Source organism: Aspergillus sydowii (genome assembly GCF_001890705.1).
Source record: "Aspergillus sydowii CBS 593.65 unplaced genomic scaffold ASPSYscaffold_4, whole genome shotgun sequence".
Lineage (NCBI taxonomy): Eukaryota > Fungi > Ascomycota > Eurotiomycetes > Eurotiales > Aspergillaceae > Aspergillus > Aspergillus sydowii.
Window position 1 is genome coordinate 2,482,899 of NW_024467862.1, and position 17,172 is coordinate 2,500,070.

Here is a 17,172-nt window from a genome sequence, read left to right on the forward strand (position 1 = left end):
ACATGGCCGCTAGTAAACTCGGCTGGCTTATGATAAAGGGCCTATATCCTTCGCGGGCCAAGTCGAAATATAATCTATAATCGACGCAAGCTGTAAAGCACCGCTCTGATAGCAAATGTTGCCCTGCTGCAGGTCCTGGATATATACTATTGATTCGCCCACTGAAATCCAATTATCTGGAGCAGCCTCACGGCAAGCCGGTCCACGCCCAGGGAGATATAGGTAATGCATGGAGTGTGATAACGAGCAGCATCGCTCTGGAATCAATCTGTAGATTAGCTTGCATTGCAAAAAGCGAAGGGGTCGGAGAACGTTCCAAATCAACAATATACTAGCGACGGAGGTTGCAAAGGCGTTTATAGGAAACGATCTGGGTCCCGGAAATAACGCCTTGTTGTATATATTGCCAATTTCAACTAACAATACTTGGCCGCTTACAGGTCACTTTATCACAGGCAGCATTGGTAAAAGCAAATAATATTGTTCAGCGGCATTAGAGGCATCAAAGACTGAAGAGAATCCACGAAGTTCCTAAATATGCCTGCTTAGTCCACAGGACATGGCCAAACTCCGTTAATTAGGACAATATCAGCACTTTCAGCCCATAAGGATCTTCTGTTATTGCTTTGGGGGAATTATATTAGTGGGCACGTACTTGATGGCCCCCAACCCTGATACAAGAAGGCACGGAGAATGAGATATCCATGAAAGATACATCAATATGGGTTCTAAATACGTAGCTTGACTATCTGCAATGTACACGTTCGGCGCCCACGCATAATCACCTTTGGGTGACCTGACCTAGCCACGAGTCAATCGTAGAAACCGAGACTCTCCCTCCCCCAAAACTGCCGACAGGCTTCCTCCTTTCTCAACCGCGGTGATGTTTCCAGACCAAACATCGGTTGCTGTGTACCGCGCCCCCGCCAGCCCCAGATCAGCAAGGGTGATAGACACAAGCTGCGCCCCAGTTCCAATTGTGGCATAGCCACCGTCACCCTGACTAGGGCCCAGATTTGTCAATAAAGCATACGCCTGGCCCTTATCGTCGGGTCCAGAAATCCAAGCTTGCAGCTGCATAGCTTGGTTACTGCCGGTGCCTGGGTTTCGTGGCTGCATCGGGTACTGGCTGCAGAATTCCGACGCGTCAAGTGACGCCTGGGAGGTAATTAGGTGTCTGCCGAGCCTGTCGATGTTTTTAATGTCGGAGCCTAAGAGGAGGTTGGAGGATGAGCCGATCCAGTAGCTCATCAGGGTAATGCGCTGTGCGTCTGTCACTCCAGTCACGTTGGCTGGGTTTCCGACAAACAGCTGATCTAGGTTCGCTCGCAGCCTGACAGGTCCGCCCTCCATCAGTTGAAGGTTAACAAACTGGCGATACTTTTCAATGGTCCGCTGGACCTTCCACATGCCGACAAACACATTCTCACCGTAGCTGTTGATGTCGGTGTCCACGCGGATGCTGTCCGCATTGCGCGACCATATGCTCCAGTATGGCTCGCTACGACAAACATCAGAGGATATGTCTAGACGAATCTGGCGGCCGCTCTTTTCAATAGCGCGATGATATGCGATGGCGGTTCCACTGAGGTTAGCAGGCATGCCAGAGCCCTCGGTATTGGATCCAGGCGTCACATAATCGACCTTGATCATGTCGACACCCCAGGATGCCCAGAGCTTGATCTGCTCATCGTGCCACAGCTGCGTGTTCGGGTTATCGTAATCAAAGTAGCAGTTGCCATTCGTATCTACCACATCGATGAACGTCGATCCTATGGTAACATTGGTCCCAATGATAGTCTTGTTGCGCGCATCACAGGAGACACCAGGCTTCTGATAGATACCCAGTCTAAGTCCAATACCGTGGAGGTACTCGGTGAGAGCGGGGATATCAAAGAGTTCAGGATTGTAAACGACGCGGCCGTGCTCGTCGGTGTTGTCCTGGTACCAACCGCCGTCGATGTGGCACAGATCGTACCCAGCGGTGCGAATGTCAGGATCAGCCAAGACACTGCACTGTTGAATTATGAAGTCCTGATTGATCCCGCGTCTTCCAAGCTCCTCCAGGGGATAGCTGGGGGTCGTGCCTGGGGTAGCCTGGATGCCCCAGGAACTCCATCCCTTCTCAGGGCGCGAGAAGCCGTTGGGGGTCTTGGCTGCCTTGAGGACTGTCAGAGGACCGCCGGTGCTGTTTGGTGCAAGTGGCCAGCAGTTTTCCTCGGCAGCAGCAGCGAGACTGACAGCAAAAGCGAGAGACGCCAGGGTAAACATGATGAAAGATTGGAGTCAGGAGAAAGGGGATGGAGACGTATGAGTTGTATGATTGAATCAGAGGTCGACAACAGGCATCTTTATATACTGTTAAGCTCTATTCACTTGCCAATCCCTTCGGGTATATACCTCGCTGGCTATTAAGCCGACTGTCTTGTGGTATACTGCGCTGTATGGCCGTTCTGCCAATATTGATTGGTGGCTCCAGGCTTCCCGGATTTACCCGTGAAATACCAAGTCCGGCCGCAGTTCTTGCGGGGAATTCTGCCTCTGGTTGGTCCATCTCCGCCCCCAAACACACCCCCCAGCCTCACATTGTCGACAATCCGTGGTACACCTTTAGTTACAGGTTTCGAGGAAGTCTCGTACTTCGAAAGGTACTATATTCTAATTTTGGAATCTTTAGTAGCTTCCTACCTCTGTTAGAGACGAGGATGTAGAAGAAATAACAACATAGCAATGCTATAGATGACGCTTGGGGCTAGGTTAGGAAGCTCTTCGTGGAGGGTAAAATTAATTGGTATTTCAAATTGTCATTTTGTTTGGGTGACAATTCTATCCCTGTGATATCGAGATACCATTTAACCACAAAAAATCACTAGCAGTATTAGGCCGTCTGTCTATTGCATTAATGCCAACATGTGATACTACTGTGCAATATACCCCTGTGTCCACCATATATATATTGGTACACCATAACAAAGATCGTGGGTTATTAAGTATTTCTATACACCATGGCACACTGGAACTCAACTTTAGAGATAGTATCATAATTTTGATATTGAAATTAACATTTGATGCTCACCCTGACTTTCTACTGTGTGTTCGTTGTGTCCTCGGCAAATTTGCCCTGACTAGCTAAGGAAGAATTCACGAGAGGGAAAAAGAGAAAATATAATGATTTATAATAAAAGTAAACATTTATGAAATTAAGTAACGTGTCAGCTCTTCAGCCGGTAGAAAGTAACTAAGTAGTATAGTATATAAACATTAGGATTATGTCCACCCAGCCCAACAAGGACCAGCATCCCAGAGTCACAGAACTGGTCCAACGTGTCTAGTTCCCCTTGACAAGAACCTGCTTCTGCTTCTTGATCTGCTCGACAAACTTGATATCGATCTTGAGCACGTTGGCAACAGTCTCGGGAGGCGTAAGGGCAAGCCATTGCGCCAGAGAGATATCGGCGACGCGGTCGCTCTTGTAGAATTCCAGCCACACGAGCTTTTCGGTGTCGGAGGTGTTCTCGATGTAGTGACCTATGAAGCTGTAATTAGAGGGGCGAAGGCATAGATTGACAGTCCTAAGGACGTACCAGCATTGTCAGGGAAGACGGCAACGTCACCAGCGGAGAAGTCAAAGGTGCGCGACTTGGAGTCGCCAATGAAGACACTGGCGCGACCGGTGCCCTTGTGGAAGTAGAGCCATTCCTCAGCCTGGAATTGTTAGCAGTTGACATTGTATTTATTGAGAAAGACGTACGTTAGGGTGCCAGTGCAGCTCACGGAGACCCTTGGGCTCGAGCTCGACGATAGTGGCAGCGATAGTCTTGGAGATGGGGAAGTTGGTAGAGTCGATGCGACGGAAAGTACCGCCATGTCCTGGAACAGGCTCTGAGGGATGGTCATAGGTGTGGTACACGTACGAGGCGTTGCCCTTGAGGGTACCCTGGGGAGCAGTCTGTGCTTCCTTTGGGACGGTGCCGTTGAGGATGTAAGGGAACTTCTCCGGGACCTTCTCAAAGACGGACTCGCTGACGTTGAAGTTCTTGGCCAGGACGTCGCGAGGAACGTGCTGCACCCAGTCGTCAACCATGAAGGTGGTTCTGGCCTGTTAGCTAACGTCTTGGTAGAACAGACAGCGACTTACCCGATCTTCTCAAAGTCGCCGTCGTCAAAGACAAGGAGGTATTCGTTCTGGTCATCCAAGCCCTGGACGTTGTGGGCAACACCCTTAGGGAAGTACCAGATGTCGCCGGTGTTCAGGACCTCAGTCGTCCAACCGCCGTTCTCGTCAACAGCAGACAGAAGAAGAGAGCCTTCATAGACGAAACCCCATTCGGCCTATATCTCCGTTAGCATACCTCCAACACGTCATGTTGCTATACGTACCACGCGGTGCCAGTGGAGCTCTCGGATGGCCCCTTTGATCAGATGCTGCTGGGCGCCGGCGATATCATGGCTCTGAGGCAAGTCCGTGACGACTTGTTCTCGAGTCCAGCCGCCCGGGTAGATGTTGGTCTTTGAGTCGGAGAAACTCCATTTCAAGTTGGGGACGGCGCCGTGGTCGACGGACTGCGCACCGAGGTTATCGGGGTTCTGAAGGTCGATTGCGTGGTTGGTGCCACCTGAAATTGATGTTAGACATTCATATCCATGGACAGTGAAAGGGCTATACTGACCAAGGATAGGAGCCCCCTTGCCTTTACCATCAATGGGCTGGCCACTGGGGAACCCGGCATCACGCTTGACCGGCGACGGGGTGGCCAGCAGAGAAGGCACAGAGGCAAGTAGAAGGAGAAGTGTGGAATGCATTGTGAGGGCTTCCTTTGGCAGGTCAACAATGGAAAAGAGCCAGCCTTGAAGAGATTTAAAGGATGCGCAGTGTGTTCTTGGCTGCTACTTTGGGCGATTGACCAGTATTTACGCTGGCTGAAGAATGGGCAAGAGATGCATGAATCACAACATCTGCATCTCAACTGACGACTGCTGGAATATGCAGACCCCGAAATTGGATCGACACGAGCAGCAGCTGAAATGGAGGGGTGCTGGTTGGACGAGGCTGCTAAACAGGTTCATGGACGGCCACGACATGACAAATTTGAGCAGCAAGAGGGCGATCAAGAATCCAAAATGAGGAGTAAAGAATGACGCTATCTGGTAAACAGTGGACACTGAACTGGCAAAATCATCCTGGGACTCCGGTGCTGGACCCTTGCGTCGAGGCGATTTCACCATGATGCCAAGCATGTCGTTATACAAGCCTCGCCCCGGCACTCGCTGGCCCCCGCGTTAGTGCTGGTTGGGGCCTCCGATCAGAGCGATGTGGCCTTACAAGGGCCTTGGCAGCGCCTTGGCAGCGCGGATGGTGTTATTCTTCGACAGTTCTTGTTCATCTTTATTGAACTCTGTTCCCTGCATCCTGCGCTGCGAGTTGAATCCCGACTCCGCGTGGAGCCCGCCCGCCGTGTGACCGCAATACGATATGCATAAACAATGAGACGGCGAGAATTGCCGTTCCCAGACCCGTTAGCCTGTTCCTGGCAGTGGCAAGTCAAGCGCGCAGGAACCACGCAAGGCAGGTTCAGGGCGAACCTGCAGAGAAGCTTGTCCCACCCAAGCCGACTAGGGCTGGCAACCCTTGCCACGAACTCCATCCCAGCACGGTTCATCGACCGGGCTGCTGGTAATATCCCGGCCACCCAGACCTGTGGGTGGCCATCTATTCGGGGTCCAACACTCCAACTCTTTGTACCCCGTTGTCTGGTAGACCGTCCAGACTGCGGACTGCCTCCGGACTGCTTTTGCAATATCGTATTCGTCATAAACATGACCAAGTTCTGCCAGCCGTCTGCGATCATTTGCTGCTTTCGTCCTAGTCACAGCCAAGAAAATGTATCTGATTTCCATCGCACAGGGCCGAACTATGCCGGCCGTGTCTCTAGCTCAATCACGACATCCCAAGATGATCGGAGCGTTCATCCCCAGAACGCACGCCCATTGCCCAGATGGCTTCTAGTGTGGGGGATCACGCTATCGGCGAGGCTGTCCGGTCAATGGGAGAACCCTGCACGGCGCCCATCGCATTAAACCGGCAGGCAGGCCGATGGCTGCATATTTCCCTAATACGGTAGACCTGAGAGTCGATCGGCATTTCTCGAGATACATCGACGGGAACTTGGGCATTGTCATCAGGGACTATCGACTTTGCGTGCTCTGTTGGTGGAATGTCGTACAACAAGCTGTCCATGGAGATCGTCAGGCAGGGACGAAGAACATGCAGAGCTGCAGACCCAGGACAGACAGAGGAGCCATGAAAGGCTTATAAAGGGCATGTCCCTCGATAATCTGCTCAAATCCTCTCAGAGATCATCAGCCCAAGGTCCTTCCATTCCTTCTTGCTTCATCCTTGTTCCCTCCGTCCTTGTTCGTTGTACTGGCACAGTCGTTCATTGGCCGTCAAGATGAAGTCGACTTCTCTTGTCCAACTGATCCCCCTGGCCTCCCTTGGGCAGGCCCTTTCGATCTCTCTGCCCCCGCTGATTCCACACATTCCCGGTGTGACTGAGGCCCTGAACAACATTGTCCCGCCTCTTCCCATCCTGCAGGTCCCCACTGCTGCTGTGGACAGTCCTCCCTTCACTGCCAGTGATCTCAAGCCCAAGAAGATTGGTTACTTCTGGACTGGTGCCGGTGACAAGCAGCACAAGGACTTCCTTGCCACCTACAGTCTGGACGATGACACCTTCGGCACCCTGATCTACATCACCGATGTGCCCTCCAGTGGCAACGACCCACACCACCTGGGACCGTCCCTTGACGGCAAGACCCTGGTGGGAGGTGGTCTCCTGTCCCTGCTGAAGACCCAGGTATGTCACCCAACTTTGTGGCCCAGCATGTCTAACATAGCCAGGACACTGCCTTCTACTTCGACACCAGCAACCCCTACCGCCCCAAGTTCAAGAAGAGCAACCGGGCGATCCTCTCGTCCATCGCCGACGAGATCCGTGCAAAGCCCGATGGTGGGTTCTACATCACCTACATGGGCTCTGCTGTCGGAACCTCCCCCGGCCGTCTCGTCGAGACTGACGCGGACTTCAACATCATCCACGAGTGGCCCGAGGATGTCGATGGCCTGCTCGACGTTCTTGGCCAGCAGTTCTCCCCTCACGGTCTGTCGATCGACTGGGAGAGGAAGCTCATACTCACCTCGGACTTTGTCGAGCCTATCAGTATCCTGAAGCCCAGCACTGGTATCCGCCGTGCCAACACCCTCCGTCTCTGGGACTTGGACACCAAGCACATCCTCAACACCATCACCATTCCTGATGTATGCCTTTCCCCCCAATAAACATAGATGTCATGCTAATCGTGATTAGGGAGGTGGTATCCAGGACGTCAAGTTCATCCCCGGCAACAAGGAAGGCGCTGCTCTCGCCACCGCCGTTCACCTCGGCCAGGTCTGGATCATCTACCCGGAGCGCAAGGACGAGCACGGTAAGCCCGGTGTCACTGAGCTCCTATACGACCTCGGCCCTAAGGCCCGGGACACTACCGCTATCTAGTAAGCTCCTCATATATCACACCACAGCCAGATATAAAACACTAACAAGACCAGCACCGATATCACCCAAGACGGCAAATACATCTACCTCACCCTAACAACCGCCAACCACATCGCCGCCCTGGACATCAGCGACCTCAACAACGTCAAGCGCCTCGACGACCCGGACGAGGACCAGCCCACCATCGGCCCGCACTACATCAAGGTAACCCCGGACCAGAAGCACGTCGCTGTCACGGACTACTTCGTGCAGACCGGCGAGATCGGCCTCATCAACACCCCGGCCGACTTCCACGCCCTGTACATCGACATTAACGATGACGGCAGCCTCAGCTTTAACCGCAGCATCGACTTCAGCCGCGAGTTTGCGAACCGTGGTGGTGCCAAGCCGCACTCTGTTGTTGTGTTTGATTTGACTGATCCTGAGAACCCGCTGTACTACTAGTTGTATGCCTGGTACGTACCTATAGGTAGCAGGAATCTTAGTTGCGGAGAGCTGGACATATATATATAATGCTGGGAACGGTGGTGGTTGCTTCTTGGACGGTCTCTTTGTACCTACCTAATTCCCCTTGCTATGAGGGATAATTTGGAGGCTAGTCTGATACATATTTAAGCAATAATAATAATTATATTGATGAGATATATTCCTGCTCATAAGGTAGACTCGGAGGAAAATGCGTAGGCCCGTATCTGGGAAGGTGCGATGGACAACCTATGAATATATGGTTACCATGGTAATGCATCGCGCTTTCCTAGCATGGACTGGCACAGTCGCAGCTTCCTACTGTATAATGGAATGTGTCGTACCTTCCGTACCTGAAGTAACGTTTAACATGAATGCCGACGAGGAAGGTACGATCATCCAAGTTAATATAGGAAGCTGCGACCTTGACACTTCATAGGCCAGTCGGTGGCTGATGGCTTTGGTTGTATGTCTATTTCGTTGCTGAAGGGCAAACCAAGATATACTATATTGGTTAATTCGTGAAGTCAAGTATGGATTGACAGAGAAAAGTTGCAATGTTATCTCGGTGATGGTTGAAAGTCGAAAATATATATCATGCAAACTGTATAAAACCAGCATTTTCTTGCCTCGCAACTGTTATTGTTAACGCCTTGGTTAATAATTTGAATTCTTAAGACCTCCAGACGTCTATCACTTCTTTATATTCTGACACCTTCTGTACGATCAAGATCCAGCGTTGCGGTGTCGTGGGAAAAACAGACCAGACAGCAGCGATATCGGAGAGTGAGATCGCCAGGACAGGACAACCGAGTCTGAAACTCGGACAAAACTCGCTCCACGCTCAAAACATCCACAATAATTCCACGGTGAGAGGAAATCTTTCCCGGTGGGTCTTCACAAGCGGCTCAGGCGCTAAGGACTTTGTTCCTGAGGATCCCGTGCAAGAAGAGTGGAAGACAGGGGGTGGGATTCGGCATGCCGACGATATTCGGCTTTTACTGTACGTCATACGGAATTTGTGTCGTCTCTGAGATTCCGTAGCCCTTTTTGCAGTGGAGTATGGCGAGAAGAATTTTTGAGGGCGGCTGCTGAGCCAGATAATGTCTGGAGTGCACCTGTGATTATCCCGTGTGCCAGATCTTATCAGATCACACCAAGTGTTAGAGTCATGTCAATCAAGACGAGTTTGGCGGTTCTGTGGGTCAAGCGCTGGTTTATCTCAATTTGCGATCACCCTCTACGCTCTACATACCTAGGCTCTTGCCAGTGTTCCGGCTCTGCAGCAGCTGAATAGGTCAAGAACACTTCGTACAGCAATAAGTGATGATGAATCGATTGTCTCTAAGGCCTACACTGAGTTATCACCTCCTGTCATAGGTATATTGCTCTTACTGTGGGTCGCGTGGAGCAGACAGAAGTTTGCATGCTTGAAACAGTAGTGGTCTGAAGAATAGTCTAGAAGATGACGGGAGGAAATTTTTGGATTACCTACCGAGTAAACTGACATGATGGTTTATGATTGATGGTTTCGTATGTACCTGTTTCCCTCGTCGTGCTGATAATACAATCAGATCACTGCGGATGGAACAGGACCGTTTAGAGCACCCGGTGAGCTTATAGAAGATGGGAGCCCATGCAGAGTGGGATTCTGGCCGAATACTGAGATTTTGCTGCTACGCAGTTTTATGTAAGATTTTCAATGCATTTGCTAGTTGAACAGCTTATTCTGGGAGTTACAGGGACCCAACAGACAGTATTAAGTTTTAGATAAGAAGAATGTCAGATCATCGGTGGACCATGGTGGATATCTCGGGCGTGGGTGGAGGTTTTGCATGATCCGGTCCCGGGATCAAAAGAGTAGGAATAGTCAAACCTGAAGCAGTGACTGAAGGCTGTCGGCAGTTTCACATATCTAGGAGCTTCCCCTGCATGAGATCAAGTTTTTTCCCTTCTTTCCCATCCTGTTGAGTCCAGTGTGGGTTGATCCGTCTATACCTGTCTTCCCGCAGTCAAGATGTCAGTCGACCATGTTAACAACACCCCAACTGTCGTGTTCTTTCTGACTTGTAATAGTTAACATCCTGGTCCAAGATGGTCGGCTTTAAACCCGCTATCCTCCTACTACTGCTGCATGCGGTCTTCGGTTCTGCCTACCGCTGGTACAACTGGCAGTTCGAAGTCACTTGCCAATCCGATGCATATATCGCCCCTGCAGATGAGGACGCGGCCGCAAACTTCCTCCACCAACAATTCGCCGAAGGATCTCACATCAAAGTCGTCGGAAATGGCCATGGGTTTGGAAATCTGACCCAATGTGTCGACCAGAGTCTTGCCAAAAAGCCGACCTACATCGTGTCTCTCGTCAACCTGAAGAAACTGCATATCGATAAGAAGAACATGACGGTGACTTTTGGTGCTGGTTGGGATGTCGATGATCTCACCCAAGAGCTAAAAGCCCACGACCTGTCCTTGAATCACCTTGGTGTTGAGCGCGTTCAGAATTTCGTTGGTGCTGCCTCGACTGGGACTCACGGTTCTGGTTCCAACATTGGTAATATCGCCAGCCAGATTGTTGGACTGCGTGTTTTGGATGCGCAGGGCAAGCTCCGGGTTATCGACGAGAAGAACAATCCCGAAGAACTGAAAGCCTTTCGTATCAGTCTCGGAGCGTTAGGACTCATCACTGAGATGACCATCAAGGTCCAGCCTACCTACCGCGTGAAGAAGACCACCAAGGTCATGAACGCCACCTCCGACTTTAACCAAATGTACAAGCAAATTGCACAGCTATACAAGGAGCACGACCGCATGACCGTCTGGGGTCCACACTTTGATTGGAACGAGAAGACAGAGGACTGGGACCTCGAGCCTACTTACTTCCTATCCTACTGGGAGCCGACAAACTACACCGGCGCCAGCAACTGCACCCTCAACTACTGCGCCAACGGCTGCGGAGACTGTAAGAAAGAGTACATCTGCTACGATGAAGTAAGCGATTCCGTCTCCTGCCCTCCCCAGGGAATCTGCAATAGCCGCTTCTACGCCGAGATCGAGCACTTCCTGCCCATCGAGTACTACGCCGAAGCAGCCGCGAATTACACCCGGTTCCAGCAGTCCCAGACTCCGCGCATGACGGGCCCCTCTAACAAGCAGATTGTCATCCAGCACCGCACGCTTCACGGGGACGATGCGTACCTGTCCCCCGTGAACACATATAACCTCGACCCGAGCCTCAGCGGGGTCTTTGGTGTTATTGAGATCGACTGGATCCAGGAGTATGATAGTTTTGAGACGCTCTGGCAGAACCAGGAGCTTGCGTATGAGTTCCTGCCTAGGTTTGGTGAGACTTATGACGTTCGGCCGCACTGGAATAAGATGAATGCGCCGGATGCGGAGTATATGAAGAGCAGATATCCCAAGTTGCCTGAGTTCTTAGAGATTCAGAGACGCCAGGATCCGAAGTGCCAGTTTGTTAATGAGTTTTTGGTCTCGCAGCTCGGTATTACTCGCTGTGAGGATTATCTCTCATAAGCTGCGGTTCAGTCTAGCGCAAATCAACCAGTGGGCTTACAGGGCGACTCATCCTGGTAGGCCTGTATGCATATTCTCAGGCTAATGATGCGCCATCCCATTCTATAGAGCTAAATATGTATATAGTGATTTACACCAAAATTAGACTTGGGTTATTAGTAAAAGCTACAACATCACCCTTCACCTATGAAAAGCAAGTGTATTCACCCCTAACTGCTTCCTGCTTCATGATAATGTCTCCTCAGCCTTGACATCTTCCACAATCCGATCAATACCGCCTCTCCTATACACCGTCAAGCCCAAAAGCCCCGCAACAAGGACATTGACCGCCGCAAAGGCAATCATAACCCGGAACCCATCATCATACCCGCGCCCATAAACCCGTCGCACAAGGGTAAGCTGGCCATCCGTCATCCCGGAAACAGCACTACTCAGAGAACCCCTGGCAAGGGAAATAAGATCAGAGTCACCCATGAGAACCGGTGGTAAATCATCCTCAAGCCGGGAACTCAGCAATGCATCGCAAATAGCCAGCCCTATACACCCGCCCATCGCACGGAGCATATTCATGGCACCTGTGCCCGCCGCTGTGTCTCGCTCTGGGAATGTCATTTTTAGCGCGACGTACTGCGATGGGGATACCATGCCTAGTCCTGCGCCCATGAGGACCTGGAAGCCGTACTGCTGATTACAGACGGACTGGGTCTGAGGGAGCACGCTGAAACAGGCTGTGGCTGTTAGAAGCAGGGCTGTGCCCAGAATAATGGAAAAGAAAGTCATTTTTGGCTTCTTGGATAGGAATACGCCTGTGAAGAGCGAGAAGAAGGGCGAAACTACGGTTTGGGTGAGGAGGAGCACTCCGGCACGGGAGGCGCTCACGGCATTGACGGCTTGGAAGCGCTGGGGGAGGATGATTATCGACGTATAGAAGGTGAAGCCGTTGAATAGGACGTTGCTGGAAATGGGGTTAGTGGACATTACTGCGGATGTCTTATTGCAAGGATGCTTACAGTAGCAACAGCCCGTGAAGAGGGTCGCGGACAAACTTGATAGGGAATATGGGTTCTCGTGTGCTGCTCTTTCGATATTGAAGATATGATTCGTACACAATAAACATAACCAGGGCAGCAAGGCCACCGACCAATGGACCAAGGGTCTTGCCACTATTCCAGGGATATTGAGAGCCACCTTTTTTCAGAGCAAATAGAATAGGGATCAGCCAGCATATCGACAGAAACGAGCCGATGTAGTCGAGTCTCCTCAAGGTTTGGCGGTTGAATCTGACATCGCTTAATGCTGGAATTGCACAACCTAGGATCAATCCTGCGATGGATGCGAGAGGAATGCTGGCTTAGTTAGCTGCTAGTCCTATATACCAGAGGGGACGCGCACTTGAGATAGAATATCCACCGCCAGGTTGTATTATCCACGATGACACCACCTAGTATTGGTCCTAATAGACTAGAGACTGCAAATACAGAGCTGATGATGCCAGAGTATATCGCGGCCGTCTCCACGGTGAGCAGTTTGAGAACGGCGATAAAAGTGAGAGAGTACAGGCCCGACGCCCCGATACCCTGGAACGCGCGAAAGACGATGCTTTGACAAGTTAGATTGCGGAATGAGCAAAGCAGAGGGCGATCTCACAGCTGGTCAATGGACTTGGATACCCCACAGGCAACAGAAAAGACGAGAAAAATGGCGTTCGAGGCCAGGAGGAGAGGTTTGAGCCCGACGATATCGCTCAGCTTGGAAACGAGGAGGACGAATGCTACAACCAGATATTACAACGTGCGTTATAGAGTTAGGTAGTCGATCTGTTACCATTGTATGTCAGCAGGTAGGATGTCACGATCCACGCTGACTTATCGGTGCTGTTGAAACTGTTGGCTATATCAAAGACAGCTGTTGATATGATCGTACTGTCGAGCGCTGCAAGAAAGAGCGAAATCCAGAGACTGCAAAGTCAGCTATACTAGCTAGCTGCTGGAGAAAGCAGGAGGTACCCGAATACTATAATATTAAGCCGGAGACGAGAAATGGCAGGCGGTTGTTGGCTTGCTGCGAGACCCAAGTTTGAGTGCTCTGGCTGCACTTCTATCTTCTCTCCCATTTCCCCGCCGCATTGGGGTCTCTCGCTCCCTTGGTCCTGGGACCTCCGGCTTGATCGATCTGAAAAGTGGGTTGAATCCATGTATTCCGAAGCCTGCTCCGAGCTGGTTTGGTCCATGGGTCTGCCCCGAACATATACGAAAGTGATGATGACTGCAGTCCAACTTCACAGCTCTGCAATTGTTCCACACCCATATAATTCATTCGGGGCCGGAGGAGCGGCTCGAGAATAAAACCATATCCGTGTCCTTGCCCATGTCCGTGTCCGTGTCCGCGTCCGAAGGTGTCGCTGCGCTACGCACGGACGGTGGCGCCCATTGTATCCTTCAAGGTGTTAGCGCCGGTGAGATCAAGGCTCAAATTGCTGACTCCTATACGCTCGACAAAATCTTAATTGATACACGCTCTTAACCATTTCTTCATCTGGAGAGATAGCCGTAGCGACCCGGGTGCTCCCCGTCCATACGCAGCACGCAAGGAAGTGTATTATCGAGCTATAGGCCTTCTTACAGACCTAATGGCATCATGGTTTCGCGGTCAACTACCAATAATACAAAGGATGGTTCTGGTTCCATCGGGACGCAATGATGAAGTCTTCAGGGGTAGCAGTGCCAAGCACGTTAATTTTAGATTCACGCTACCTAGAGAAGCGATTCGAGGTCTTCAAAGCGATAGGTCTACCCAAAGCTCCCTGCTGTTCACAAAGTAATGAACAAGAGCGAACCCGGTTGGTAGTTGGACGAACCTTAGTAGTCTCTGCCCAGCACGATACTAGGGACGAGGGACGCCGGAGTCAGCCTTCATGGATGAAGAGATGTAACAGTCCCATCGCATGTCGCTAGGTTGAGAGATATACCAAGGAAGTACGACCGTACGACGCGCGTGAGCTCTTTCAAACATTGCAGAATAATGGGTGCTGTCCGTCGGGTTATGGCACGTTAATTGCTTGTAGGTAGATATGCATGCAGTATCTTAATTAGGGCTGCGAAGGAACTCAGAGTTTAGGATTCCTCCAATATCATCGCAGAATTCGTTTAGATACAGCTTCCAAGGAATACGCGCAAACCAAGCCCCCGCTATAATAACCTTATTTCCGTACCTAACTAAGTGAGGAGCCCCAAACTAAGCTACTCTGGTTGATCGCCTGATCGCTGGCTAGATTGACTGAGTGGGAGCGCTAACCCAATCCAAGTGTCGGGGACATCGTCTACAATAAGTTCAATAACATCCCACTTGTTAATGAAGCGAGATGAGCCAAGTACAGAAGTGGACGCATCGCACTGATCCATGAAGCATTGGGGCGGTGCTGATCGAAATGGCGATGTGCATAAGCCAAGCCCACATGTGGGACGTAATCATAAGCCAGGAAGGCAGCAAATATTCGCGACGAAAGGATACAAGTCGTGCTTGTTTTGTTTGAACACTAATAATACAAGTTTAACCGAATAGTAAATGGATGACAACTATGTCCCCGCCATATCATCCACATAAGCCAGTTTATCTCTCCTATCATCGCTCAACCGCGCATACTCCAGCAGCAGCCGCAGCATATAGACCTGCATATCCTCCTGTCGCAGGACTTGCTCAGCCCAGCGCTTCCCATTCATCGCAATCTTCTCCGCCTGGTCATCACGCCCTTTATGCTCTCCGTACCCGATAAAGTAGCTCAAAATTCCGTAGAGATCCATATACAGCGAGTCCATCGGCACAAAGTGCGCCCACGGAATCAGGCGCGTATCGTGCCACTCCTTGTACACGGTCGCTTTGATAGGTAAGGAAGTGGAAAGGAGGAAGCCGCGGTATCGCCCGCTGAACGAGTTCCCGTCGACGTCGGGGAGGTACTTGTAGTTGAACATCTCGTTCATGGGGATGCCGCCGGCGAGGGTATAGTAAGGGTCTGTGTATGGACAGTGAGGCACTTCGTGTGGTTCGTCGGGCCCGCAGACGAGGTCAAGGAAGCCTGCGTCGGCATGTTCGTCCAGCCACTGTGGGAGGGAGTTGTCGAGACCGGCCCAGACGTCGTAGTACTCGTAGTCGGGCTGCCGGAAGTTGACACCAGGCGAGGAAGATCCATTTGTCTGTGCGACCTGTGTCCCGTTCAGCATGGAGAGTAACCGGTGTCGCTGGTATCCTGTCCAGGTGTCGATGCGATTGCGGCCCCCGCTGGCGATTCCGCGCCATACGAGGCCGTCTCGTTTTTCTGCCCAGGGCCCGCCGTGGTCTGGTCCGCCGGAGAATAGCGGGTTATCTGCCCAGTACATCACTGGGGGGATCAGAATCTCGTTGTTGACTGTGAGTTTTGAGCCGCCGAAGAGGGGGACGAGTTCGTGTGAGGTCGAGATGGAGATCGGTTCGATGAAGGAGCCGTGCAGGGCTTGTAGCTCTGCGCGCCAGCAGGGGTCTTTGGATCGTTCAAAGTCCTCGACGTACCCTGTGCTGGAGAAGTTGCGGTAGTGGTAGAATTCGGGAGGTGGGTGTTCGAAGTCGAGCTTGGGGATGTTGCTCGTCCGTCCGGGGCTCTCGGGAGGACAGGCATGGCGCATGATCTCCCAGAAGGAGTGGTCCGCGCCGAGGAATGGGGGCATGGCATTCTCTGGCGGATGTTCGGGGTCGAAGGGAGGAAGGGTCATGTACTCGTTTTCGGCGGCTTCGGAGGGGATGAAGTGTTGGTTGGCGCGGTCTTGGGCGATGGACTCGGTGAGGTTTTCCCATGCGATGATCAGACGTGGCTCATCCATCCCGTTGACGGGGATGTCCATGTCTGGGAGAAGGTGCGCGATGGTCGATATCAGATTGGACCAGCCGTCCATCCATCCAGGCCCGGTGGTGCCGACTCCATTCAGGGTGTGGTTGCGGAGGATGATCCGGGGTTCCCATCCGGCGGCTCTGCGGCGCATCTCCTGTGGCTGCAGGGCCCAGTACGGGCTGATATCATTGTATATTTGGTCGAACAGATCCTCGATGATGGTGGCGTTCTTTTCCTGCGCGAACGCGAACCATTTGTCGAAACCCGGCGGGGGATGGCGGTTTCGTCGCTTGCGATATTGTCTGGCGGCGTCCTCGACTCGGTGCGACCGCTGCAGGAGCAGGCGCTCCCATTCTCGCTCGGCGTCGTGAATCAGCCAGTCTATTCGGTGTTTCATCGGGGGAGCGTCATCGTGGGTGGCAGGTGGGCTGTCCGTGCTACCGTTGTCGGTGATACCGCTGTCGTCTGAGGGTGCGAAAATGCTGATCCCGCCTTCGTTAGAGTACAATCGAAAGACAAAGATGGTCATCAAAATGGAAAGAAAGGCGAGAAAGGCCACACTGGCCAGCAGATTGTACCGGCCTAGCCTTGCCCAAAGCATGGCGAGACTGTTCTGGGTGTGGAAGGGAGAAGAGAAGAGAAGACGGCCAACTCGTGCAGTCCAGAGAAGGTTGGCGGTTCAGCGGCAGGGGCTGACGGTTGCCACGTCTCTCCACCTTGTCGTATGGATAATGAGCAGAGCCAATCAGTACGAGGCTATGG

The 17,172-nt window shown here is 51.8% G+C and overlaps 7 protein-coding genes across 7 annotated transcripts; 3 read left to right on the top strand and 4 right to left on the bottom strand.

The window, feature by feature from the left end:
- Positions 1-561: 561 nt before the first annotated feature.
- On the bottom strand, positions 562-2,451 carry ASPSYDRAFT_44677 (alpha-galactosidase). Its single transcript, XM_040846888.1, has one exon. The coding sequence runs from the start codon at positions 2,269-2,271 to the stop codon at positions 802-804; it is 1,470 nt and encodes a 489-aa protein (XP_040704054.1). The 5' UTR covers positions 2,272-2,451; the 3' UTR covers positions 562-801.
- Positions 2,452-3,328: 877 nt separating this feature from the next.
- Positions 3,329-4,803, bottom strand: ASPSYDRAFT_31047 (uncharacterized protein; the record flags this gene model as incomplete). Its single annotated transcript, XM_040844835.1, has 6 exons — positions 3,329-3,528; positions 3,585-3,705; positions 3,752-4,094; positions 4,139-4,332; positions 4,381-4,616; positions 4,671-4,803. 6 exons carry the CDS (start codon positions 4,801-4,803, stop codon positions 3,329-3,331), a joined length of 1,227 nt encoding a protein of 408 aa, XP_040704055.1.
- Positions 4,804-5,143: 340 nt separating this feature from the next.
- On the top strand, positions 5,144-6,257 carry ASPSYDRAFT_935271 (uncharacterized protein). Its single transcript, XM_040852846.1, has one exon. The coding sequence runs from the start codon at positions 5,485-5,487 to the stop codon at positions 6,076-6,078; it is 594 nt and encodes a 197-aa protein (XP_040704056.1). The 5' UTR covers positions 5,144-5,484; the 3' UTR covers positions 6,079-6,257.
- A 195-nt stretch (positions 6,258-6,452) lies between these two features.
- On the top strand, positions 6,453-7,997 carry ASPSYDRAFT_150579 (uncharacterized protein; the record flags this gene model as incomplete). Its single annotated transcript, XM_040842018.1, has 4 exons — positions 6,453-6,857; positions 6,902-7,318; positions 7,368-7,552; positions 7,607-7,997. The coding sequence occupies 4 exons, from the start codon at positions 6,453-6,455 to the stop codon at positions 7,995-7,997; spliced, it is 1,398 nt and encodes a 465-aa protein (XP_040704057.1).
- A 1,999-nt stretch (positions 7,998-9,996) lies between these two features.
- ASPSYDRAFT_201629 (uncharacterized protein) lies at positions 9,997-11,733 on the top strand. Its single transcript, XM_040843804.1, has 2 exons — positions 9,997-10,037; positions 10,095-11,733. The coding sequence occupies exon 2, from the start codon at positions 10,113-10,115 to the stop codon at positions 11,550-11,552; it is 1,440 nt and encodes a 479-aa protein (XP_040704058.1). The 5' UTR covers positions 9,997-10,037; positions 10,095-10,112; the 3' UTR covers positions 11,553-11,733.
- On the bottom strand, positions 11,414-13,665 carry ASPSYDRAFT_201631 (putative MFS multidrug transporter; the record flags this gene model as incomplete). Its single annotated transcript, XM_040843805.1, has 6 exons — positions 11,414-12,507; positions 12,563-12,898; positions 12,945-13,151; positions 13,200-13,323; positions 13,377-13,510; positions 13,559-13,665. 6 exons carry the CDS (start codon positions 13,663-13,665, stop codon positions 11,778-11,780), a joined length of 1,638 nt encoding a protein of 545 aa, XP_040704059.1. The 3' UTR covers positions 11,414-11,777.
- A 1,462-nt stretch (positions 13,666-15,127) lies between these two features.
- ASPSYDRAFT_57689 (uncharacterized protein) lies at positions 15,128-16,807 on the bottom strand (the record flags this gene model as incomplete). The annotated part of the gene is made up of 1 exon (XM_040849414.1): positions 15,128-16,807. The coding sequence occupies one exon, from the start codon at positions 16,805-16,807 to the stop codon at positions 15,128-15,130; it is 1,680 nt and encodes a 559-aa protein (XP_040704060.1).
- Positions 16,808-17,172: the final 365 nt, after the last annotated feature.

Coding starts and splice junctions, on each gene's coding strand:
- ASPSYDRAFT_44677 (XM_040846888.1), bottom strand. CDS start 2,271: ATGTTTACCCTGGCGTCTCTCGCTTTTGCTGTCAGTCTCGCTGCTGCT.
- ASPSYDRAFT_935271 (XM_040852846.1), top strand. CDS start 5,485: ATGAGACGGCGAGAATTGCCGTTCCCAGACCCGTTAGCCTGTTCCTGG.
- ASPSYDRAFT_201629 (XM_040843804.1), top strand. CDS start 10,113: ATGGTCGGCTTTAAACCCGCTATCCTCCTACTACTGCTGCATGCGGTC.